This window comes from Sinocyclocheilus rhinocerous, unplaced genomic scaffold (genome assembly GCF_001515625.1).
Source record: "Sinocyclocheilus rhinocerous isolate Xijiao unplaced genomic scaffold, SAMN03320098_v1.1 scaffold1275, whole genome shotgun sequence".
Classification (NCBI taxonomy): Eukaryota; Metazoa; Chordata; class Actinopteri; order Cypriniformes; family Cyprinidae; genus Sinocyclocheilus; species Sinocyclocheilus rhinocerous.
The window spans coordinates 270,022-296,508 of record NW_015628268.1 but is presented as its reverse complement, the minus strand read 5'-3'; the positions used below and the strand labels follow the sequence as shown (position 1 = coordinate 296,508).

The following is a 26,487-nucleotide window of genomic DNA, read 5'->3' as shown; positions in this document are numbered from 1 at the left end:
CTCCCCCCCGCTTTTTTCCCCCCCCCCCCCCCACACAAGCCTCTTTTCTCATCATTCAAAACCTTGACAGCATTTGTAAAGATCCCAGGCCCTTTACCAGCCTTCCCCTGCCCCCTTCGGCCTTCCGTGACGCCCCTCAACAACACTAGCCATGTGTAAGGCCGCTGAAAGACAGGGAGACAAAACAGTCCCCAGAGGACATGGCAACAAACACACCGAAAAACAGGCTCCCAGTCTCTGCAGCCTCAATTCCAGGTGTCAGAGACACACGTTGTTCGGATTGAGTACAGAATGATGAATGAAAACCCAGGAGAAAAGCACACCACAATTAAAATCACAAGCTTCAGTGAAGCCCAAAACATCTTTGTTACACTGATGGCACAGTCTCTGCAGTTTATCATGCACGTAGAACTACAATACGAGTCAAATAACTAACATTCCTGTCAGTTGCAGCGTTCATTTTTACAGTTTTGGTTTTACGCTCACACATTTCACACTTTTAGGTCAACAAAAAGTACATTAAAGTTGACGTTAATGTGCAAAATGACAAAAGTGTGTCAAACTTTAACAGACCAAACTTCAGTCAAATATTAATATATTTGTATATGAATATTTTTTACTTTAGCATATATTTAATATAAACAAATTAAACTGTGTGAAAATTTTTGTTGAGGCTAATGTGGAAAATGACAAATGTGCCAAATTTGAACACATTTAGATTTTTTTATTTATTATTTTAAGCATATTAAAGATCTAAAATATTTCAACATATGTTTAATATAAATAAATACAATGTGTAAAAACCTGTTTCTGAAGTACACATTTCTGTCAGTTGACTGCATAACTTTAACACAGTTTTCTGTTTTTCACACTTTTAGGTCAACAAAAAGTACATTAAAGTTGACGTTAATGTGCAAAATGACAAAAGTGTGTCAAACTTTAACAGACCAAACTTCAGTCAAATATTAATATATTTGTATATGAATATTTTTTACTTTAGCATATATTTAATATAAACAAATTAAACTGTGTGAAAATTTTTGTTGAGGCTAATGTGGAAAATGACAAATGTGCCAAATTTGAACACATTTAGATTTTTTTATTTATTATTTTAAGCATATTAAAGATCTAAAATGTTTCAACATATGTTTAATATAAATAAATACAATGTGTAAAAACCTGTTTCTGAAGTACACATTTCTGTCAGTTAACTGCATAACTTTAACACAGTTTTCTGTTTTACAGTAGTTATAGTTTTTGGCCTTTGATTAAAATGTTCTTAAAATGAAGTCAATATTTTTATTCATATTCATTTATTTTACACAGGCATTTCAATTTAAATAACATTTTAGTTGACGCTAATGTGCAAAATGACAAGTACATCAAATTGTATCAGACTAAAATTTAGTCAGATGTTCACACATTTGGATTTTTTAAAATTAATTTAACCATATCAAATTAATCAAAATTTCAACATTAAATATTAACAAATACAATGTGTGAAAATCTGAGCTCCAGAAATAAAATATTGTATTTACACATCCCTGTCAGTTGACTGCACTTAGTTTAAATAATTATTTTTACAGTTTTATGTTTTTGTTATGTTTCATCTTATGTCTTTTGATAAAAATGCTCTTTAAATGGAGTCAGTATTTCATGTCATATTCATTCATTTTTGTTAATCGTACACACACATTTCAGACATTTTAATTTAAATAACATTATAGTTTAGACTAATGTGCAAAATGGCAAAATGTGTCAAATTGTAACAGAACAAACTTTAGTACAATTTTCACACATTTGGATTTATTTAGTAACTTAATCGTATCAAACCTATAAAAGATTTTCAGCATAAACAGAATACACTGAGTACTCCTAAAATTAAAATACAGTATCTTGATCACAGTATGCTTTAAGTAAAACAGTTTAATTATCATTTTTAATTATCATTGTGATGTGCATTTTAGCCTTCATTAATTTTGGCAAAAAAAACCTTTGTTAACCAACATTTTCATCAGTAATTCCGAATACAGGACAAGAATAACACTGGCTCACTGATTTATGGCTGAGCCATCTTAGCAAGCAATGGAGAACAAAATCTACTCAATCCTTTCAACATTACTGAGTTTATGCTCTAATCCCAAACGTCTTTACACACTATTGACGTTAGAGAAGCTTTCAGTGTGTACGTCTTGTGGCACATGACAATGCTTCCTTATCAATTTGGTAAATCTAAATGGAACAAAGCGCTCCAAGGATCATTCTATACGCAAAGCCTGCTCACATGAGCTATGGATAATTAGCTTGCGACAAGGCCCAATCCAGTGCCATAGACCCCGAAGAATAATCTGATCAGAACGCTCAATCGCCTCCGTCTAATCTGGAGATTTGCGTGGCTCGGATCAAGCCCATGCTGGTAACTGGCTTACCTAATGAGAGGTCAGCGCAGAAAGGCAGAGCAACCCTAAAGCCCTTTAACTCTGTGGTTTGCTCACTGTTATTATATTCAAATCACAAGCAAAAGACACCCAAAGGCCTCATGCTAATGAAGATCTGCTAAACAAGCACTGAAATTAAAAAACAAACACACTCTCTCAACCTTCGCCTTAAAAACTTTCTCTTTGATTCCTTTAAAAAACAACTGCAAGTACTGCATAATGTACAGAGAGAAGGCATTCATTATAACTTCCACATTGAGGTCAAAGCAAAATGGCAAAATAATAAGCCATTGCAAAAAGACTAGAAATGTTTTTTTTTACTTTTTACAAAAGTATTCCAGATGGACCTATAACTGCTGGTCATTTTCTCATTACGTTCAATAAGAAATCTAGCCTTGCTAAAATTCTAAAATTCGCATATACAGGCCAAAGAAAAAGTTGATGTAGAGACTTTCATCATGCAGCCCCAAAATGCTGCTATTGTGACTTTCTCCCCACAAGCCTCCGCAATTTTTGGGTATTAACATGTTTTTGAATGATGAAAAACAGAAGATGCACAATAATTACATTGTATAAAATGACAAAGAAAGGATGATAACAGTAGTCCATAAAACTCGCACACTATATTTCAAGTCTCCTGAATCTAACGACTGAAATGATGTGTCCCAATCATGATGTCAAATGATTGGGACACATCAAATTTGAATATGTACACTACCAAGTTTGGGGTCGGTAGTATTTTAAAAAGTTTTTCTTTCAAATTTAAAAAGTCTCTTGTAGGCTGCATTTATTTGATCAAAAATACAGTAAAACAGTAATATTGTGGCATTTTAATACAATTTAAAATCACTGTTTTCCATTCGAATACATTTAAAATGTAATTTATTCCTGTGATGGCAAAGCTGAATTTTAATATACTGATTTGGTGCTCAAGAAATTATTATTATCAATGTTGAAAACAGTTGTGCAGCATAATATTTTTGTTGAAACTGTGATTTTTATTTTTATTTGATGAATAGAAGTTTAAATGAACAGCATTTATTTGAAATAGTAACAAAATTAACATTATGAATGTCTTCACTGTCACTTTTGATCAATAAAAAAAAAAAATTGAACGGTAGAATATTCAAATCCAAATAAGTTTTAGGAGCTATGCCAGATGGGAAGATTTTTTTTTTAAAGGGGTCATATGATGTTGCTAAAAAGAACATTATTTTGTGTATTTGGTGTAATGAAATGTGTTTATGCGGTTTAAGGTTCAAAAAACACATTATTTTCCACATACTGTACATTATTGTTTCTCCTCTATGCCCCGCCTTTCTGAAACGCGTCAATTTTTACAAAGCTCATCGGTCTGAAAAGCGAGGTGTGCTCTGATTGGCCAGCTATCCAGTGCGTTGTGATTGGCCGAATGCCTCAAGCGTGTGAAGGAAATGTTACGCCGCTTGCCATATTGTGATGATGCCCCGTCCGGCCGGAGCGATGAGACAAAAACATTAAAACCCATTACAAACGAGGCATTTGTAGCATCCAGTGGGGGCATGACGAAGCGGATATTGTCCTCTTTTGGAAGACCAAACAAAGTAGTTTCGCGTGTTAGAACGAGCCATTTTAGGTAGGCGTGGTTGTAAATTTTATAAAGAATATCTCTTTGGATTTGAGACTTTAGTCTTTGCAACTTTACAGATTTTTATGCTTTATGCACCAAGAGCTTGTAACACTCCAAAGAGAAAGGAAAAATTGAAATCGCATCATATGACCCCTTTAAAGAATAATTCTGATTGGTGCTATCGTATGGCTATCATATGGCTTCAGAACACAATTCATGTGAAATACTGTTATGGTACTTTTATTGTCATTTTTGGTCACCATTCACTTTCACTGTATGGAAATGAGCAGTGCGTGGACATTCTGCCAAACATCTCTTTTTGTGTCGGATACAAGTAGCTGTTTTGGGAAGACATGACTGTGAATAAATGAAGACCTATAACCCTAACAGTTTAACCTTGGGTAAATCAATACGGTACCAGAATGACGCTTGAATGTCACTTTTATACAGTACAAGAGTGACATTTTTGTGAAGCAGGACAGCTGCAATGTAATAATTATCCTGTCGGTCAGACTGTGCTTTAAAATCTGGAGATTCAGGATAAACAAACGGGCAAAAGCAACAGCAGATGGTGCCACAGATAGAGAAATATAATGACCTTAGTTAGTTTCAGGATCACCCGCCTTGATCTATTAAAACCATATGGCTGATCTGCACTTCACGCCCAGAGAGAGTAATGCAGCCCCTCCTCACGCAAAATGGAGCGTCCTAAATACAACACACATTCCCATGAACACGCGCACGTATATTTTTGCGCACACAATGACACACACTACTGAGTGAAGCAGGGGGGAACCAAGTGGAAATTACAAGGCAAGTTAATTGCAGTTTGGCATAGCTGTAATTATTTAACTGAGTAAAAATAGTCACTTTCAATTACCTGATCATAGAGTGGATGTAGATCTGGTTCTATCAGACAAATGAGGCTATATTCATTCTGTATATTCATGCTCTAATTTGTAATTGTATGATCTAGGTGGTATATTTTATTCAGCATCTCTTTTTTGGCTCTTCATCCTCATGTGTAAGGTGCAGCGTGAGCGTGTTTCCAGCATACAGTGTTTTAACACTGTCCAGTGGAGCAGCTGCACTAGCCTACAGCACTGCAGCACGCCACTACTGCTGTCAGCACACGACATATCAGCCCACTCAGCAGACCACGCAAAAATAAACTCATACAGACTGATCTAGGGCCAGCTGTCTCTGACCAAATCCCTTCCTAAAGAATTATCAGACAAATAGCTAATCTAATCACTGATCTCTAATCACTGATCAGTAACAAAAGACCATACAAGTTTTTCCACAACTGCTCGATGATGTCAAATTCACACAAGCCGAAGTCCATTTGGGAGCGATTTGTGAAATTATTTAGACATACACAGCTCACTGGAATAGATTGTTACTGGTCAAATATTTTTGAATACTGACTGAAATTAAAATGTACAAAATAACTGTATTAGTACCTTTCGTGTTACTGCATGGTCTCATTCATCTCATCTCATTAAATAAAAATAAAATAAAATAAATATAGGGGTCCTGACCACCCAGTAGAGGTTTATTTTATGCTAATGACCAATAATCACTCACATACTCTATACTGTTCAAACGCTTGGGATCAGTAAGATTTTTTTTAATGCTCACCAAAGCTGCATTTCTTTGATCAAAAATACAGTAAAAACAGTAATATTGTGAAATATTATTACAATTTAAATTACCCATTTTCTATTTTAATATATTTTAAAATGTAATTTATTCCTGTAATAGCAAAGCTGAATTTTTAGCAGCCATTACTCCCGTCTTTAGTGTCACATGATCCTTCAGAAATCATTCTAATATGATTTGCTGCTTAAGAAACATTTCTTATTATTAATGTTGAAAACAGGATTCTTTGACGAATAAAAAGTTAAAAGGAACACCAGTATGTATTTGAAATACAGAAAATGTTGTAACCATCACTTTAAATCGATTTTATGCATCCTTGCTGAATAAAAGTATTACTTTCTTTCAAAAATCTTTCTGACCCAAAACTTTTAAACGGTACTGTAAATGTACTATAAATATAATGCATGAACAACCAGACTGTATCCTGCTTGCTCTGACATAGTAGGGAAAAAAATATGTTATTTCCCCTCTGGTGAAGCATTTCATGAATAGACCTCAGATTGAGGACAAGTCAAAGAAGACAATCTACACTGACTCGTGGGCAGGGGATGTTTGGACTGCACACTTCAACGTCCTGGCTGGAGATTGCTTTAATTTGTGCTCCAGTAATGGAGTAATAGTGGGTAATTCCTGAACTAATGAACTCGGCTTTGCGCTTTGCTTTTGGTGTCTGTTCTACTTAAGCTGCTCTTGATCTGTTCATGCTGATATCCCTATATCTGTCCAGATATGATGTCAACACCATGTGACCTCCAGGATGTGTCTTTCAGGAACAGTATGGGCAGCTGTCCTTCAGACTAGGAAAACAGCACTGTACGATGCTTACCAAAGGCAATCTGGTGACAGAATAATGTGGTTTAATACCACAAACACACACACACATGCACACACAAATCACACACATATACGTACACCTATGAACTACAGATGGGGGTCTACTATCTTTACTACAGAAAAGAGTCTAATACTATCATCAACACTTGACAAACAACTTACCTATACAGATTTTTCTCCTAAAACCTGAGCAGCGAGGAGAAAAGACACAAGGGATTTGTTATAAGTAAAATAAACAGCCAATCCATTTGTGTTTAAAAAGTGTGGGGTAAAAAACAATAACAATGTCACGGGTCAGCATGAATATTTCTGGAATATCGTAAAACAGATGCCGTAATTTGGTACCATGTCTTTAGGCACACCCTATAATGTTGTACTGTACAGTGCAATGGCTTTTGGACATGGTCAAAACTTGCAGAGATTTATTCTCCAAGGCTCTAAAAGTCCCACAGAAAACAAAACTCAGTTTAGGACTATTACATAAGACAGAGTTGTTTTTCTGGCTCACTTTCCATTCTCAAAGTGGCATGTGTTTTTTGTTAAGGGATAAATATAGCAAACGAAAGCTTGCCCAGGCCCAAAGAAAAAAAACATTCAGTGGACAGTGATTTGTTTTAAAATATGATATAATATAATATAATATAATATAATATAATATAATATAATATAATATAATAATATTTAAGCCAGTATTAAAGAAAAATATTGACACTAAAATATGAATTTCTACATGAATTAAGAGATCAATTGTCCATACAGTCCATAGTAAATAAATGGCACTTTAAATATTAATATTTAATTTTAAACACAGCTTACATGTTTTATTATATTTTAAGCCAGCATTATTCAAAGTGTTATTCAAAAGTTCGTGTCATTCAAAAAATTACACAAAAATATTCATTTTAAATTTTTTAATGTTTTATTTTATAGTTCATTTAATTTAATCAGTCAGCATTAAAGTGTCATTTAAAAGTTAAAAATCACACACAATTATTGTTATTTTTTTTTACATAAAATAAGAGGTCATTTGCCACACGGTCCCATATTAGTATTTTATTTTAGACATGACTGTCATCTATATAATATAATATAATATAATATAATAATATTTAAGCCAGTATTAAAGAAAAATATTGACACTAAAATATGAATTTCTACATGAATTAAGAGATCAATTGTCCATACAGTCCATAGTAAATAAATGGCACTTTAAATATTAATATTTAATTTTAAACACAGCTTACATGTTTTATTATATTTTAAGCCAGCATTATTCAAAGTGTTATTCAAAAGTTCGTGTCATTCAAAAAATTACACAAAAATATTCATTTTAAATTTTTTAATGTTTTATTTTATAGTTCATTTAATTTAATCAGTCAGCATTAAAGTGTCATTTAAAAGTTAAAAATCACACACAATTATTATTATTTTTTTTTACATAAAATAAGAGGTCATTTGCCACACGGTCCCATATTAGTATTTTATTTTAGACATGACTGTCATCTATTTGTTTAGCATTTCATTTGGACTCTTTCATTAAAAGTTCATAATAATAATAATCATAATAATCAAAATATAATACATTTATCATATTATATTATACTATAAACATAAATATTATACTAAAATATTTTACTATAATATGATTTAAATATTATGATTAGGAAATATTAATTTCTAATAAAATAAGAGGTCCGTTGACAACATACAGAGTTTCTGCACACTGACTGCCATTGATTCATTCCTACTGTAGATTAAAAAGGACTCAAATACAACAGCCCTGTTTACAGTTGCAGCTTTGATACACTGTCATCATCACAGCCCTCTCTCATTTCTCTCCCTCTGTCTGTCTGTCTTAATTACGGCTATTCCCTCTGTTGTGACTCAATCAGCCAAGTTTTTCCTCTCTGTTTTCCCCCACTCTGTCTCTCTGAGACCGAGCCCTCTCTTGCAGCACGAGCAGTCAAATAAACACTTCTCCTTCTGTTCCTCTAACACAGAGGAGCTTTTCCTTCAGTCACTGAGAGAGTGAGGATTCCCACTGATTTTTGTAATTTCTATGCCACTAGCAAAACCAATGAAATTGTAAAAATAATTGTTATCTAACCAGTTTTGCAAACACTTTTACTAGGCTTCCTGCTCACCTCTCAGTCTGCCATTGTTAAAAAAAACAACAAAAACTAGTCAATTCCCCAGTAAACAGCTTATTACAGTGTCACAAATTTATGCTACTGGCTGTCTGAAATTGGAAACTGAAATTAACCCAATGTCAAAATAAACAAATAATAAACAAAATAAAATAAATAATAAAGTATTTGCATAGATTTTTTTACAGGTATTTTACCCAGATTTTGAATTATGCATTTCATTCTTTTGTGTTTTAGGGTTGAAGAAAATGTCCATAAACTAAACGGAAAAGGTACTGGTGACTTTCCATTTTTCAATGTTTATTTATTTATTTTTCTTACAGTAAAATAATAGGGGCTAGTTGTCCTATTTTTTTTTACATAAAATATTTCTCTGGTAAGGTTTATTTTTATGGTATTTTTTGAGTGGGCACAAACCTAAAAAAATGCACAAAAAAAGTCCACATTTCCCATACAGGAACATATATGAACATTATACATTTCACTAATTATATATATTTAATGTCTTTTGAGCAAGTATATAAACAACAACAACAACAACACAAAAATTATGAAACACATAGTTAATAACATACAAAAATATCAAGCCATTGTTTTATTACTAATATATGACTAAAAGTCATAGACAGAATTCAGAAGTTATAACAGACAAGTCTCTCACTGTCTGCGGAGCAGAGCAGTTCTCAGTCTGGGCAGATCGCCAGCCCGAGTCGAACTGCAGTTTAACCCATCCATACATCCAATGCATCGAGGAAGGTGGTTAATGATTTCCCAAGGTGTCCTTTTGAGGTATGAAAAATTACCCAAACTCTTGAGCATTGCCATAAAAAGAAATTTATTGACAATGGAGTCAGACATTCCAGAGTAATCTGACAGAATATCATCAAAAAGCTAATATAAGGGCAACTCAATCAGCCAAGTTTTTCCTCTCTGTTTTCCCTCACTCTGTCTCTCTGAGACCGAGCCCTCTCTTGCAGCACGAGCAGTCAAATAAACACTTCTCCTTCTGTTCCTCTAACACAGAGGAGCTTTTCCTTCAGTCACTGAGAGAGTGAGGATTCCCACTGATTTTTGTAATTTCTATGCCACTAGCAAAACCAATGAAATTGTAAAAATAATTGTTATCTAACCAGTTTTGCAAACACTTTTACTAGGCTTCCTGCTCACCTCTCAGTCTGCCATTGTTAAAAAAAACAACAAAAACTAGTCAATTCCCCAGTAAACAGCTTATTACAGTGTCACAAATTTATGCTACTGGCTGTCTGAAATTGGAAACTGAAATTAACCCAATGTCAAAATAAACAAATAATAAACAAAATAAAATAAATAATAAAGTATTTGCATAGATTTTTTTACAGGTATTTTACCCAGATTTTGAATTATGCATTTCATTCTTTTGTGTTTTAGGGTTGAAGAAAATGTCCATAAACTAAACGGAAAAGGTACTGGTGACTTTCCATTTTTCAATGTTTATTTATTTATTTTTCTTACAGTAAAATAATAGGGGCTAGTTGTCCTATTTTTTTTTACATAAAATATTTCTCTGGTAAGGTTTATTTTTATGGTATTTTTTGAGTGGGCACAAACCTAAAAAAATGCACAAAAAAAGTCCACATTTCCCATACAGGAACATATATGAACATTATACATTTCACTAATTATATATATTTAATGTCTTTTGAGCAAGTATATAAACAACAACAACAACAACACAAAAATTATGAAACACATAGTTAATAACATACAAAAATATCAAGCCATTGTTTTATTACTAATATATGACTAAAAGTCATAGACAGAATTCAGAAGTTATAACAGACAAGTCTCTCACTGTCTGCGGAGCAGAGCAGTTCTCAGTCTGGGCAGATCGCCAGCCCGAGTCGAACTGCAGTTTAACCCATCCATACATCCAGTGCATCGAGGAAGGTGGTTAATGATTTCCCAAGGTGTCCTTTTGAGGTATGAAAAATTACCCAAACTCTTGAACATTGCCATAAAAAGAAATTTATTGACAATGGAGTCAGACATTCCAGAGTAATCTGACAGAATATCATCAAAAAGCTAATATAAGGGCATATCAACATAATTCTGTCTCTCTCTGTTCGCATGTATGAATTCTGCTTGTTTCATCATCACAGCGGTGTGATCAAAGGTATGCTGAGATTACTGGCAGCTCACAGGCAGAAGACTTGATTATAGTCTGAATGTAAACACAGGCAAGAAAAACCCAAGCGGGTCCAGGCCAGAAGCTTCCCCTCCGTCTGAACTAACAACATATCTTATCATGGAGTTCATTGTGAAGATCATGATGTTTTGCAATCCATAGGTACATGTGTAGATACTTCAGTGAGATTCACTTACACACCAAAATACTGTCTGGAAAAACGGCCTAATATGCATTGCTTACTTGCCCCATTTGTCACCATAGACATTAACAGCTGAGATGCAAAGTGCATGCTATGGATTCATAAACTGGCATTACCAGTAACAAAAATAAACATAAACAAATAAACTTTGATATATACCATGGTATTAAATAACTGCCATATTCATGTATCACATAGTACACCTAGTACACCAAGGAACGTTGAAAAAAACATGGTAATGCCACCGTTTTGTATAAAATGTATGACAACTCTCACAACTCTCGGGGGGATTGGCATGGTAATGTACATGACAATGTTAATGTATTTGGTCTTGGCGGAATAGATCTGCTACACTGCTGCTGCGGCAGAGCAAGTACCGAGACTTGCTACTGCCAATACATCCACAACATGCTGCTGTGAGCATGTAAGAAATATTGCTGCTGCAAATATAACATACATGAAATAACCCCCATATAGCATACATTAATCACCTCGTAGCAGATCTATACAGGTGGAGCTGGGGAAGTTGGAGTGTTTCTGAAGCAAGCTGCAACTGCTACGGCAAGCACTAGTCATATATTTGAATGTTGAGCAGCGAGCTCATTGGCTACCGACACAGGAGAGAACCAATCAGCTGTGCCATGTGATAATGATGTCATTAAGTCAGATTGAGTTAGACCTATCGGACTGCGCCATCTAGAGTTTCATGCCAGAACTCTGTATTTATCCGAGTCCTTCACAAGTGACACAGGCAGGTGTTGAAGGGCCCTATGATTTCTGCAATGCGGAAAAAGGCCGGAATCACGGAATCCAGTCATAAAGATGGAATTTACAGTATAACGCGGAATGTCACAGAATTTGCCAAATTTTGGACTATAAATCAAAGGTAGGTCTGTTCACTTAAATCAAATTGTGATATGGGCTAGTGTCTGTGAATATTAAGCCGCAAAAAGACTTGAAGCCTGCACGTTCTGCGTGTCTCTGTGTGAATGAATGGCACAGACGTGCAGTTTCGTTTACTACACATACTGAAGCGCGTGTGATGCTTGCGCTGTTCTCACTAAATGAGGATGTGAACACATGAACATTGTCTCCAGAGCTGCTCTGAGAGTCACTTTATAAGCATTTGGCCGTTTCATTTTAGAAAAACTGTTGTCATATCATATACATACAAACAAAACTCTTCACGGCAACCTGCCAAAATAAAAGTCTGGTTAAACTTGAAGAAACTGTGACAAAAATATTAATTTTGTACAGTAGAATGTACATCTTAATGTGATACTACTACTACTTCTAGTAATAAAGTTTTAATAATAATTTTATTGTTTAATGAATAATCACACAATTTTTCTTCCATGTTTTATTTTTAAAAGTACACCTGTTGTGTAGCACTTTGTTTGCCAAAAAAATTGAAAGGGTTTAATTTTCATTGGATTACAAGAAAAAATGATTTAATAAATGAATGTTTTATGCCTTCATTTTATTACAAGATAAAAAAATTATAAAATCATAAAAAAACATATTTCATGGGGCCCTAAAAATTTTATTTTTGTAAAACTTTTAATAAATTGCTGTTAAATTGTATGAGTGTCATGACTTCAAGACATGCTTTTTGATTAATCAACTTTAATTTAACCATTAAAATGGAATCCAGAAAAATAAAAAACAGAAAAAAAAAACATAATCCAGAAAAATTCAAACGGATTTCATAGAGACCTAACGTTGGCCATAATAAATAGCTTTTTCATTGATGTCAGATGATAGGATGCATTTGTAGGTTTGGTTTTAATTCACTGTAGGTAAATTTCCACTTCATCTACCAATCTTTTTGTTCTCCATTTTCTGTTTACTGAGTGGGAAACACTCCAAACAATTCAGAGACTGAAACGCAAATCCATTCAGATTTCTCAAACACGTTGAACAAATTCATTGTAAAGAACTGACCAAATAGTGGTTCAATCATGGATTGAGCATCAGCAGCTCTGATTTTAAACAGTCAATTTGTTTCTCCCTGTATGACTGATTCTTTGAAAAAACAATAAGTCAAAACGGAGTCAAAACAGCAATTAATTTGCATAACGATCTAGTTCTAATTCTCACTTATCAAAAGAAAAAGTGAATAAATGATTTAGCCTATAAACTACTGCTATAAACTTCCTCGCCAGACAATTTTATATAGGTATGTGGTAGGATGCACAAGATTTGGTTATATAAATCAGCACCCTTGCCGTAGGTAAAGAGATTTAATTCGCTGTCATTTCTTTGTTGACATATACAGTGGTGTGAAAAAGTGTTGGCTATCTTTTACTAATATTTAAATTTGTTTGATGATCTGAAACATTAAAGTGTGACAAACATGCAAAAAAATAAGAAATCAGGAAGGGGGCCAACACTTTTTCACACCACTGTATGTGATATATTAACACTAACTTTTCATTTTTTCAGCTGGTGATTGGTTAAAGGTTGTGGGATTATTCAGACCTGTCTCAGAGGTATTTATATCCTTGTTGGGACTTTCCCTGGTCTGTTGCTCTTAATATGAGCTATTTATAGTTACTAAAGACTAACCTAAGATACAAAAAAATTACTCAGAAAATATAACTTTTAGATATGACATAAGAAATTATTTAATCTCTTTATAAATAATTTTTTTATATGTGGGGGTGTCCCCATAATGTGGTTTATTTTTCAGAAATGTACCAATATAGCAAGTATATAACCCCACTTGTTCAGAAACAAACGAAAGATGAAGATGACAAGTATTTTAGGACCATCAATGGAGGAAGATTGGTTTTGCCCCCAGAATGGTGTAACTACCGAATCTTCCAGCAGAGGCAAACTGGCCAAACCTTCACCCTTTAGTGTAGGCTGCCATTTCCCATCTCAGCTACCCCGTTAAAAATGGGACGTGACCTAAAATGTAAAATGGAACTACTGCTGTGATTACTTCAGAGAGCAACCCGAAACTGACACAAACAGCCCTATAGTTGAGTTATGGCGAATCCCCAACTGAGAAATGGTTCTGTCCTTTTATATATATTTCATAGGATACATTTCTTTCAGCAAGGCTGAAAGCATTTAGGTTGAGGAATGAACCTGAAACTGAATTATTTGTGGAAACTGTGATAATTGCTTACTGTGCCAAATATATTTACTAGGGGTCTTCAGACATGGTGTCTGGTGCAACTTGGCGAACTGAACCTTAAAATAAAAACGTTACAGAAATGACAGTATAATCAAAATGGTGACTGTTTTGGACCATATAGCTAACATTATACTTCCAGTTTGACTGTTTCTCAGCACAACCTTTATTTCTGAGGCTTTGTGTTAAGATCTTTCTTTTCCATCACAATGAACAGTTCTCAGACAGGCCTCATAGAGAGCCTTGATGTGTCTCCAGTGAAAATCAAAGTGCATTAAACATTAAAAGTACTGTCAAGCGCAGAAGTAGACCAACTATAAGGGAAAAAGTAGAGCACTGAAAGGGCTAGAAGGCAGAAAGCAAAAAATGTTGACTTTATGATCCTCGTTGTGCTCTTCTATTCACCTGCATTCTTAAATATGTAAATTTTCACTGATTGTTTTTTTTTTTTTTTTTTACAGAGAAACAAAAGGAAACGTATAGGTCTATTGTTCGGTTTAAAAACCCAGATTGCACTGCAATGAGCTCAGTGAAAAAAATCAATCCAACATGGCAGAGAAATTATGATTATAAATATAGTTATATTTCATTCAGTAGTGAAACTATCTTGGGTTTACTCTCTAAGCTCTAAAATCTGTCCTTCATTACCTCGTTAGATTTGAATGAAACACAGGTAAAACATAAGCCAAGACAACATTCTTGAAATATTAAAGAACAGCTATGTTTTGCTGCAAGTCAACCAGTCATGTGCCTTGGCAGAGTGATGCGGCATCTACTACTAACCCACATACACAGGTGCTCTCTGACTTCATTATGTGTCTGTGCTCGATGTGCTCTTCCTTTTAGGATGGGGGTACTGTAGAATGCGGGGGAGGGTTTCCACTCGAAACAAGTCAGGACAGATAGTAAATGCTATTATATTTATTTTTTATTTTATTTTATTTTTTTAAAGATGAATACACTGTTGTACTGATGGTTGAACAATCCATTGGTTTAATTTCGTCTTTCGACAAAGTATCAGTGAAAGCTGTAAGATCCAGTCTGCTACACATCAACTTTGTAGTCTTTACTACTTCCCTCAAAGTATACGCTTAGTTTATGAATATTTAATGGCGATAAAAGAAACAATGATTCACGCTGGACCTGCTGGTCTTGCTAATTATTCATGAGGTCAGGATTTAAACTCTGCCATTAACCAGGTGTCTGAATGAGTGACAGTATGGGGTGTCACTTATACAATAAATAAATGATTATGTCTTATGCTCACCAAGGGTGCATTTATTTGATCAAAAATACAGTAAAAACATCAATATTCTGGAATATTTTTTTACAATTACAGCCATTACTCACTCTTCGGTGTTACATAATTCTTCAGAAATAATTATAATATGCACATTTGGTGCTTAAGAAGCATTTTCAAAACATAGTTTTGATTATTTATTCTAAAATGAGGAAAATATAAAAATATGTGTATATGTATGTATGTGTTCCTGTATGAGTTCCAACTTTTACTGGTAGATTATCAGTAAAATAATAATGATGTTATATATATATATTATGTTATACATAATAATTATGTTATAATTATGATAATAATTATGTTATATCTTACAGAGATTAGACTGACATTTCTAAGAAAAGTACAAGTACAAGTCAGCATAAAAACTCCTGACACTAACCCAAAGCACCCATTAGACCATAAATATATTTTCCCTCTTTCTTTGAACCTACCTAATACTTGAGCTTATATATTAAGTAAATTACAACCTGAGAGTGTCACTTGCCCTTTGTCTGGACTCTATTCTAAATGACCTGAAAGGAAGTGGTATAACACTCCTTACCATTCCATTGTGTGAACCTCTATGTTGGAGACAGCCCAGCCCCAAGGCTAAGAGAACTAGAGAACAACTCACATTACAGCATGCATGAGTAAAAAAAACTGTTATATTACATGCGAAATGCAGGAATTCAGGTTTTGGGTTGCAACATACAGTATATAAATCAATGCATAAATATGATTTCCACGTACATAAAACACAAAGCACTTTACTGCACTTAAAGTTACCTACTAGCATGTGCTTGGCATGAAGTTTGCCTTTCTTTGCAGAATTTGCACTAAGGAATGGCTCCTGCAGTCAAGCAAATGACTGGCATATGTTTTTGTGTGATTGCTGCCAGTTGAAGTAAAATAAGCAAATAAAGGTTAATTTCTCTTTCAAGATTCGCTCAGTTGAAAACAAAAACTCAAGACTATAAAAGCCTGTTTCCGCCATGGAATAATGAAAAATAAATGAAATAAATGAAAAAGGTAATTGCGTCTTTTTAACATACAATTTTTTTTTTCAGAGAAAAAAGTCAAAAGTGCGAGATCTAAACACAGAACTGCAAAATATGAATATTTAAATATGAATTTACATCTATAAATAAATATGAATTTACATATCGCAATTCTGACTTATTTCCTATGAATTCTAAGGTTACATGTCACTATCTGGATAAGTTTATATATATATGTATAATATATATATTTATGTTTCTATGTTTATATATATATATATATATATATATATAAAATCAGAATTGTGAGATAAAAAGTTGAAATTACCTTTTTTTAAGCTATTTATTCCATGGTGGGAACAAGCTTCATTTTACATTCTAAAAAAAAGTAAATATATATACTTTTTCACATGCTAATTTTTTTTATTCTTGATACATTATGTGTGAATGGGTTATTTATTTTAATTAAAGTGAAGGCCATGTTTTTTCATGTCTTTTTCTTGCCAAATTTCCCACATTTCACAAAGCATCTAACAAACAACAAAGCATGTTCCGTGATATACTGCATTTAGAATTCTAACATAAACATATTATTTATTCAGTGTGGTAGACCTTAGTTCAAAAAATAACATGCAAGTTGCATCTTTATCAAACTGTAGGATGTTAGATCAAAACCTAAGCTTAACACCATCTAAACATCAAAAGTAAAAGCATGTATATACTTATATTGACCTGAGGCATTGCACGGTAGACTTGTTCTCTAAGATTGTGTGTGTGCTAATGGTGGGCAAACTCTGAGTTTTTAAACCATGGGCTGCAGCGCTCTCTGAATCTGACCAATCAGAGCTGAGTACACAGTGGCCTGGAGCTGAGAGGATGATGTGCCATCCATAGCTACTTTAATTCCAGGCCACTGAGACTCATTTATGTATGATACTTATCAAAAAGGATCAAGCAAGAGAGCTCTCGACCTATTATAAGACAAAGAGAGAATGGAAGATGGAGTGTGTGCCACGTGCACGTTTTCCGGGGTGCAAGAGTTTGCCCGCTTTGTGTCCTTTATATGTGTATTTACATTTGCATGTATTTTTGTCCGTGCAAACAAATAAAAAATATTTTCTCTTGATGGCATAAATGTGCACTAGTGTGTGTGGGTAGGGGGGGGTGCGGAGATTGGCTATTAAAGCTATAGGACAGTGAATTTTGCTCCAGGGGCTCTTATAGAGAGTGGATGCTGCAGTGTGCTCTGTTAAAAGGTTAGATCCCCTCTCCCTCAGGCCAGGTTACTATTCTGCTTCTGTGTGATGGTATGGCTATAAATAAATAAACAAACAAATATAATATATATATATATATATATATAGCAAATGTATTTTAATGCTATTTCTATGTTTTCATCGAGTTTATGCAAGAATTGCATACAATTATTGCAAGAATTATGAGTAAAACAACTCAACCTCAGAGGTTTCAAGTCTTACAGATGCAGTTTTCAACAGTACAAAGTTGAAACTGTTCCCATCTGAAACACATGGGTGTTAAACATAACAGGTCAAAAGTGTTTCTCCAGTCACCGCGAGTCGACTTTTTTCAGTCAGATGTTTTCCCTTCATTAGTAAAACCTGCAAATGGCTGTATGCTCTGGGAGAGATCTTGTCTAATTAAACAGGTCCGGGGGCAGGCAAGGTAATCTCCATCCTCGCTGGGGAGGCCACATCACAGGCCTTCTCACTTGCAGGACAGAAAGAGAAAACCGTCCCAGAATGGATTAGATCCAAGACTAGACACAATTATGTGTGAGGTACTGTAGCTGATCCTGCTCTGTGCTGTTATGCAATGTGATGTACGTATCACTTTTAATGCACTGCTCAAAGATTTCAGGAATGAATATACCTTATTAAAAGAATAGGCAAGTACCAAGTCTAAGGATCCTGTAGGACAGTGATCTTTAAATCTGGCTCGCGAGATCCACTTTCCTGCAGAGTTTAGCTCTAACCCTAATCAAACACACCTGAGTTTGCTAATCAATGTCGGATCATTAGAAAATCACAGGTAGGTTTGTTTGATTCGGGTTGGAGTTAAAATCTGCAGGAAAGTGGATCTCGCAAGCCAGATTTGAGGATCACTGCTGTAGGACGAAGTCTAAAGAGCATTTATGCGAATACCTTAAAACTTAAGAACAGTTTCAGGTGGTAACAACCGTCAGGAATACTATCTGACAGCTTACACACACAACACAGCGACAGGACTCATATGGACCCCTCCCCAATTATTGCACATACATTGCATCACATGTATTGCTCTAGACACCTTAATAATCCACCTCACTCCAGCCATTTTAAAAGTGTGACAATTACTATAATAACTCTCATTGTTACAGGATGCAATTAGCCGTTTTATGCTGACTATGTCTATTGTTTGTATATGTAGACTGTTTATTGTCCCTCACGTTTATTACATTGAGTCTGTAACACTGAGTTACTGTGCTGTACATAGTGTGTTTCTAAATGCTGATGTTTGCAACAAGGTGTCTTGGGAAACTATGTTTGGTTTTATCTGTCCTGACTTTGACTCTTGACTTGTCCTATTTTTGTTGACCAAAAGTACTTTATCTATAATAAATACTAAAGACTATAATAATTATATTCAAAACATCCATTCAAATAAGAAGGTTTATTCATTTTTGTAAATAAAAGTTTGGAGCTGTTGGTTCTTATAAATCAATAAATCAAAAGAATCCAAAAGATCTGGAGCAGCATTATTTTAGTATCACAATTATTTAAAATTTTTATTTTACATATAACTGTATATTTATTTTTTTGATACGTTTTAGTAATTTTGTTGTGTTTTTGTCAGTTCAAGTATTTTTGTTTTTTTTATGTCTGTATAGTTTTTATTTCAGAAACTATGTTTGGTTTTATCTGTCCTGACTTTGACTCTTGACTTGTCCTATTTTTGTTGACCAAAAGTACTTTATCTATAATAAATACTAAAGACTATAATAATTATATTCAAAACATCCATTCAAATAAGAAGGTTTATTCATTTTTGTAAATAAAAGTTTGGAGCTGTTGGTTCTTATAAATCAATAAATCAAAAGAATCCAAAAGATCTGGAGCAGCATTATTTTAGTATCACAATTATTTTACATTTTTATTTTACATATAACTGTATATTTATTTTTTTGATACGTTTTAGTAATTTTGTGTTTTTGTCAGTTCAAGTATTTTTGTTTTTTTATGTCTGTATAGTTTTTATTTCAGTTTTATTTGTTAAGTACATTACTTTTTTTATAGTTTATTTCAGTTAAACTTTTTTTTTTTTTTTTTGGTTTTAGTTTTAGTATAATAACTCTGATCTGGAGTGAATCTGAAGAGGCAAGTTAGCAAAGGTCACAATAAAAGTTGTATGAGGGCCCTGCCTACAGGCCAACTATCCATTCAAATTCAGGAGGGTGTTGTTCTTGGCACCACATGTCATCACTGGAATAACAAGACAATACACCCCAATTATGGGATTAGGATCGTTTACACTAATCGAGCCATAAAGGGCTATGCCACACACCTAACACACACAATGAGATAGTTGGAGGCTCCCAGCACAACTGTTTACAACCAATGTTTTCTAATCAAACGCAAGTCACATTTTTTAGTTTTTCACCTTTTCTCACTGATTTATGTGATCATTTATTCTCAAACATAAAATACAACAGCATAAATCTTAAGTCAAACTTCTCGAGATTTTCCTGTCTGTTAAAGAATGCAAAAATGACAGACTAGCATAATTCGTGCTCCTCAAAGCTTAAGGCAGCAAAACCCCTTGCTTTTAATCTTTTTATTTTGACTGCAAAGTCAGACACAGCAACCAGCTTTAGCATAACACTGTTCTCCTTTAATCACGCTGCATACAAACACACTCATAGTCCATACTCCATCATTTTTGGTAATTAGTTGCTTTTATCTACATTAACCAGACTACAGGATAACACCAGGGATGAATCGTACCTTTTTGATGTGGAACAGGCTTTAGGAGATCTCAGAATTTTGGGCTCTTCTCAGAAATACACACTACAGTATACATAAAGCTCTAGGTGTTTGATGTTTGGGGAACTCAAGCCTTTTGGAGGGTAAAGTGAATGTATATATATATAATCATCACCTTAATGTTGATTTAATATAGAAATGCAGGGAATCATGAAATCTGACAAACGAAACAAAAACTGGTAAAAATGGCAACAGGTAGTGCCAGTAGCTCACCGAGCGCAATGATAAAAAACCGGATTTTTTTAAATAATGTAAACCTATCGTGGGTTTTCTACTACATATTTTAGTAAGATACATAATTTATGTTATATTAAGCCATACAAGTCTTAATACCCGGGGTTCCCTTTAAACAAAAAAGAAAAATAAGTTTAATTATTGTTACAAAAGTTTTTGAATTAAATTATAATTGTTAAAAAATAACTTTTACCGTTATTAATTATTTGAATTATAAAGGCTTTTACTACAAGGTGAGTTTGTAAATATATTATTTAATTAGAGTTTGTGGTATTATTTTCCTCAATGATCAAAATGAGTTTGGTGCTCTTATAAACTGTGGACTTTGATAAAACAAAAGTGAATCAATCAATCAAAGCAAAACTCATATATGAAATGCCCTTTAATTCCTGCCAAGAAGAAAACACAGACTTACATCATTCTAGCCATGTACGCCAATAAAACCAGACACACTGCCAGTTTCACCTAATTCTGCCAAGCTACAAGGCCATGACATGCTATGAACCCCTTAACATGACAAATAACAACGAGTCCTCCAAAATGACACACTATTGCGCACCGATTCTGTAAGGAGCAGATGAATGACTGTGAGAGGTGTAGGGGTGAAGTAGTTTTGGTCCAATGGTAATAATCACTCTGGGAGAAAGAGATTATTTCAGCAGGTTCTAGCTTGACCTACATGGCTTAATCTTTTATGGGTCAAATCAGTTTATGCCTGGACATGGCCGGGTTCAAAACACGTCGCATGGCATCAAAATAAAATGATTGCATCCTATTCAAACTAACTGCATAAATCTGTAAATGTTCTTGTTTTTCGTTGCCTCAAAGTGGAGGGGGAAATCTCCATATTTTCAATGCTGTATCCATGCACTGGATTTATCCCCATGCACTGCAGCTTAACATCTTCTTATAATTAAAGCTATACAGCAGCACCCAGTGCTGAGGCTATGATCCACATGAGGCTATGATCTCCTCAGAGGCTTGACAAGGGCGCTGAGGCTGTAGCATTTTATTTTAAAGCAGGGGCCTGGTTTCTTCGGCCCATGCAGTTGAAATGAAGTAGGAGGAGAGTTTTTTTTTATAATCGCATGTTATAGATATCACTATTTCACTGGGCATTGGACATTTCTTCGTGGATATAAGGTGGATGTTGTTTTGCATTTAGTGCTGCATCCAAACAACTGGAATATTTATTTTCTCTCCACACCCAACCTATAAGTTTCATGTAAAATGCATAATTTTCTCATAAAATAGCCATTTTTAAGTGTGTGCACTAAGATATCTTGTCTCATCGTGTTTAAATGTCACATCACCGATAACCTTTAGTTTAGATTTATCCTTATCTTGCATTTAATTCTGTTGGAGCAGCTGGGTGGGTGCAGCGCCAGTTTAATGACATAAGGACAAAATATTTTAGTTTATGTTAGACCGGCTTTATAATAGGGATGTGCAAAAATAAGCACAATAAATAATTATTTTTTTAATGTCCTAGCGCAGCCGAATGTGATTACGCATTTATGCGTTTTAAAGACAATATAGATTCCTTATTACTGTGATCGAAAAATAAAATGAAATGAAAATCATGTTATAGCAGAGATAGCTGTTGCGTTTATCCATTTTAATAAGCAGCAGAATTGAAATAGCCATGGCACCTACACGCCCCTCTCTCCAAACAGCTGCTGAAAACGACCAGACGTCTCCTAATGCCTTCAAAATCATAACAATCACACAGATAGACAAAAAAACAATATGCAGCGGTTCTCGGTTCGGAGCGAAAAGCGCAACCGGTCACAGTGCAGGTGTTGGTTACGCATACAGGCGTGTGACACATTATAATGTGCTCGGCAAATCTTCGAGGCAGTGTCTACATGTGACTTGATACATGTAACCACCATATTCATTCATTCTTTTCCAATAATTTGCAAAAACATCGCACTTTCATGTATAAACTCTCCAAGACATAATTCACGCGTAATGGTCTACTTACGCACAGCCTCCAGTTTTGGATCCAGCGCACTGGCGGTTTGCTGGACTTTGCCTATTTTGTTCTGCATAGCCCAAACCCGTTGGTTTGTGGAGACTATTTCGTTCTCAAGCTCCTGAAATAAGGAGCAGGCGTGTTTGGACAGGTCGGAGAGCTGCCGCAGGGTCCGGGATAGAGCCACATTGGTGATGGAGCACAGATCCTCGAACAGTAACCCTTCATCATTGGGGATGGGATGTCTGCACAGCAGCTGGGGCTCAACGATCCGTTTGGCAAAAGGCATTTTTCAGTAGGTAAATGCAAATCCCCCATAAATAAACCAATCAACTAATCCAAAAGAAGATTCTGGTGCCTGTCAAGCAAAAATCCACGAATCCTCCGCGCAACCCGCCATCACTTCAGTTCTCCCGTTAGAGGAGATCACACAGGGATGGAGGTTTCTCAGTGAAATTCTCTGCTCCTCCTCTGGACCTGAATGCCTTTTGGTAGGCTAGTGGGTTTTTTGAGGGCTTGGAGGCTGAGAATGGATAGAGAGAGGCTTTGCAAAAACACGGACTGGTCTACTTGCGCCAGGAGCGGAGAGAAACTACGCATTCTACTACGGCGAAGGCATACCTCTTAAATAATAATTACGGCACGATGACGTCGCCTTGAAAGCGTCCAGTCAGGCGTCTCATTAATATTCATGAGTAAGACCTTAACCGTAGTAGGTTTTAAAAGAAAAAAAGCTTTCATGGACGAATATCTACACACGTTTATATAGCTTTGATTAATTAATCTTGTCAAGCCACCAGTGTTCTAGAAGGTGTTCTATAAATAATGTATTAGACAGTCTTGTAACACATTTCGTTATAACAGCTAACTCTTTTTGTTGTACGTACAGTAAATGTTGTGGGTAAAGGTATTAAATGTACTGCTTATATAAAATAATTATTATACATAAACAATATTATTTTCTAATATAATACAACATCTGCTCAGGAAATCGGTGGTCATGTATAGTGATTCTAGCCCGTTTTTAATTGGTTAAAATAAGTTACAACTCACCCTGCGTTACAATAAAACATATAGTCTCCTCACCAGCTATAGGCAGTTAAAGTCTTTTCAGTCTGCTGAAATGAATAAGTTCATTCACAACCCCTCACTACGTCATTGACGCGCCATTGTGATTGCTACAAAGGTGACAAAGCAAAGTATCTGTGCCCCGTTTTGGAACCGCAAAGGTTGCAGTTACATCATTGCAGCGGTTATCCGGTTAGGGGTTCCGTTTGGATAAACTTTATCCACTCTTTTGTCGAGGACTTAGAGATGCTTAGGGCTTAACAACACGTAAGCTGAGCTCAATGGTTAGTATAGTGGTATGGATAGATCTGAGATGTGAAAGCTGTTGAGATAACCAAGGAGTTACTCTGAGTTTTTCTAAATTTACTCTCTATTCTTAAATTAGAAAGATAATTATATTGAATATTTTACCGTCACAAGACCCGCACCATGTGCGGCGAGCAGCCTCTCGTGGTGGAATTTGTGCAGCAGCTAAAATTCAAAGCGTAAAAAGAAATATCACCACCTGGTGGTCATATTATGCAACTAACACTGGACAGAGAATTGTCACTGACTGAGCAATATAGGGGAAAATTTATTATTTTATAATCATGAACAGAAAATAAAGATATAACCTCCTTAACAGAGCCTCAGTTTCTCACATGCTATACTCTCACTCAAATTCTGATTGTATGTATTTGTGTATTTAATAATGTATTTATATTCATTAATATAAACAAATGCACACACAAAATATTACATTATTTTGAGAATATCTTTAAACTTAAATGAATTTAAGGCTGATTTGATGAAAATATGGTTGCAAGTTGGATCTGCAGTACTTTTACATTTTACATTTTAGTCATTTTGCAGACGCTTTTATCCAAAGCGACTTACAATTGGGGAATACATAAAGCGATTCTTCTTAAAGAGGCAAACAGATACAGGAAGTGTTCGTAATACCAAGTTTCAGGTATTGTTCAAATAAGTGCAAGCTAGAAAGGGAAGGAATAAATAAAGAGAAAGATGATTTTTTTTAAATTTAGGATGAAGTGAAGTAGCGTCGAAAGAGATGAGTTTTCAGCTGTCTCTTGAAAATTGTCAGGTATTCAGCATTCCGGATAGGGGTGGGAAGATCATTCCACCAGCCAGAGGTGCTGAGCCTGTGGCTGTTCTATATGCAAGCATCAATGTCTTGAATGCGAGACGCAACCGGTACCCAGTGCAAGGAGATAAAGAGAGGTGTAACATGGGTTCTTTTAGGCTCACTGAAGACCAGTTGTGCCGATGCATTCTGAATCATTTGTAGAGGTTTGATTGTGCTTGATGGAAGTCCAGCCAGAAGAGCATTGCAGTAGTCCAGCCTAGAAATGACAAGGGCCTAGACAAGTTGTGCAGCATGCTCCGTTAGAAAGGGCCTGATCTTTGCAAACCTACAAGATCGAGCAGTCTTTGCAATGTAGTTTTTGACATCTGGTTGAAATGAGAGATAGAGCTGTGTGTCATCAGCATAGCAATGGTAGGAGAAGCCATGGTGCCTGTATGATGGGAGCTTGAATGCAGAGGGGAAAGTGCCTGAGAGGAGAGAAGTGGTAGGAGGTGGTGGAGGGGGACAGAGGAGAGAATTTAATGTTTTGAAGAGATTACGTGTGTCTGGAGCGCTGTTGATCTTGTTGTGGAAATATGAAGTTTTGGCAGTATGGACTTCAGCAGAGGAAGATGAAAGCAAAGACTGATACATACTCAGGTCTGATGGATCTTTTGATTTGTGCCATTTTCTCTCTGCTGCCCTGAGTTTGATCCGATGCTCACGAAGAACATCGGATAACCAGGGGTTAGAAGGGACAGCCCGTGCTGGCCTGGAGGAGAGAGGACAAATATCGTCTAGACAAGAGGTTAAAGTAGAGCATAAAGTGTCATTTGCTGCATTCACATCCAGAGATGAGAAATGGGTAGGTGAGGGAAGAGAGGAGGATACTACAGAGGAAAGATGGGAGGGGGAAAGTGAGCGTAGGTTTCATCTAAAAGTAACCGGTATGGGGGTTGGTGGCACACAGGTAGCAAAATGTAATTTAAATGTAATGAAGAAATGGTCAGAGATATGTAGGGGTTCTACCAAAATGTTGTCTGCAATACAATTGCGTGTGTAAATTAAGTCAAGTTGGTTGCCTGATTTGTGCGTGCTTGTAGTGGTAAGTCATTTGAGATCAAATGAAGCAAGGAGTGATTGGAAGTCTGTAGCATAAGGCTTGTCCAGATGAATGTTAGTCGCCAGAGACTAAAAGTGGATTGCCATCCTCCGGGAATGAGGACAGCAGCCCATCCAACTCCTCTAGGAAGGTACCTAGAATTTGCCCAGGAGGGCGGTAAATTACCACAACCTGGAGTTTTATAGGAGCTGTTACAGTAATCGCATGAGATTCAAATGAGTTATAATTGCATAGGGGAAAGTGTGTTGAGTATTTCCACTTGTTAAAAATGAGCAGACCAGTTCCCCCACCCGGCTAACCTGACGGGGGGTGTGAGAGAAAGATAACTTGTTAGATAGAGCAGCTGGGGTTGCTGAGTCTTCTGGGCGAATCCAGGGTCTCAGTCAAACCCAAGATGCTGAGTGTGGATTGAAAAGAAAAAGCAGAAATGAGGTCTGCTTTGTTGACAGCTTACTGACAATTCCAGAGACCCACAGAGAAAGAAAGAGGTGAATATATATACT

General features: G+C 35.4%; 1 protein-coding gene across 3 annotated transcripts in view; it reads right to left on the bottom strand.

Moving 5' to 3' along the window:
* Positions 1 to 23,219, bottom strand: part of LOC107737215 (Nance-Horan syndrome protein-like) — a 57,951-nt gene extending 34,732 nt beyond the window's left edge. For 2 of the 3 annotated variants that reach the window (XM_016548664.1, XM_016548666.1), the window contains exons 1-2: positions 22,737 to 23,219; positions 6,706 to 6,729 (exon numbers count right to left, since the gene is read on the bottom strand). In XM_016548664.1, coding sequence (XP_016404150.1) covers positions 6,706 to 6,729; positions 22,737 to 23,016 — 304 coding nt within the window. In that variant the 5' untranslated portion in view covers positions 23,017 to 23,219. The remainder of the gene's footprint in view (positions 1 to 6,705; positions 6,730 to 22,736) is intronic. The other variant, XM_016548663.1, reaches the window with a different exon arrangement.
* Positions 23,220 to 26,487: the final 3,268 nt, after the last annotated feature.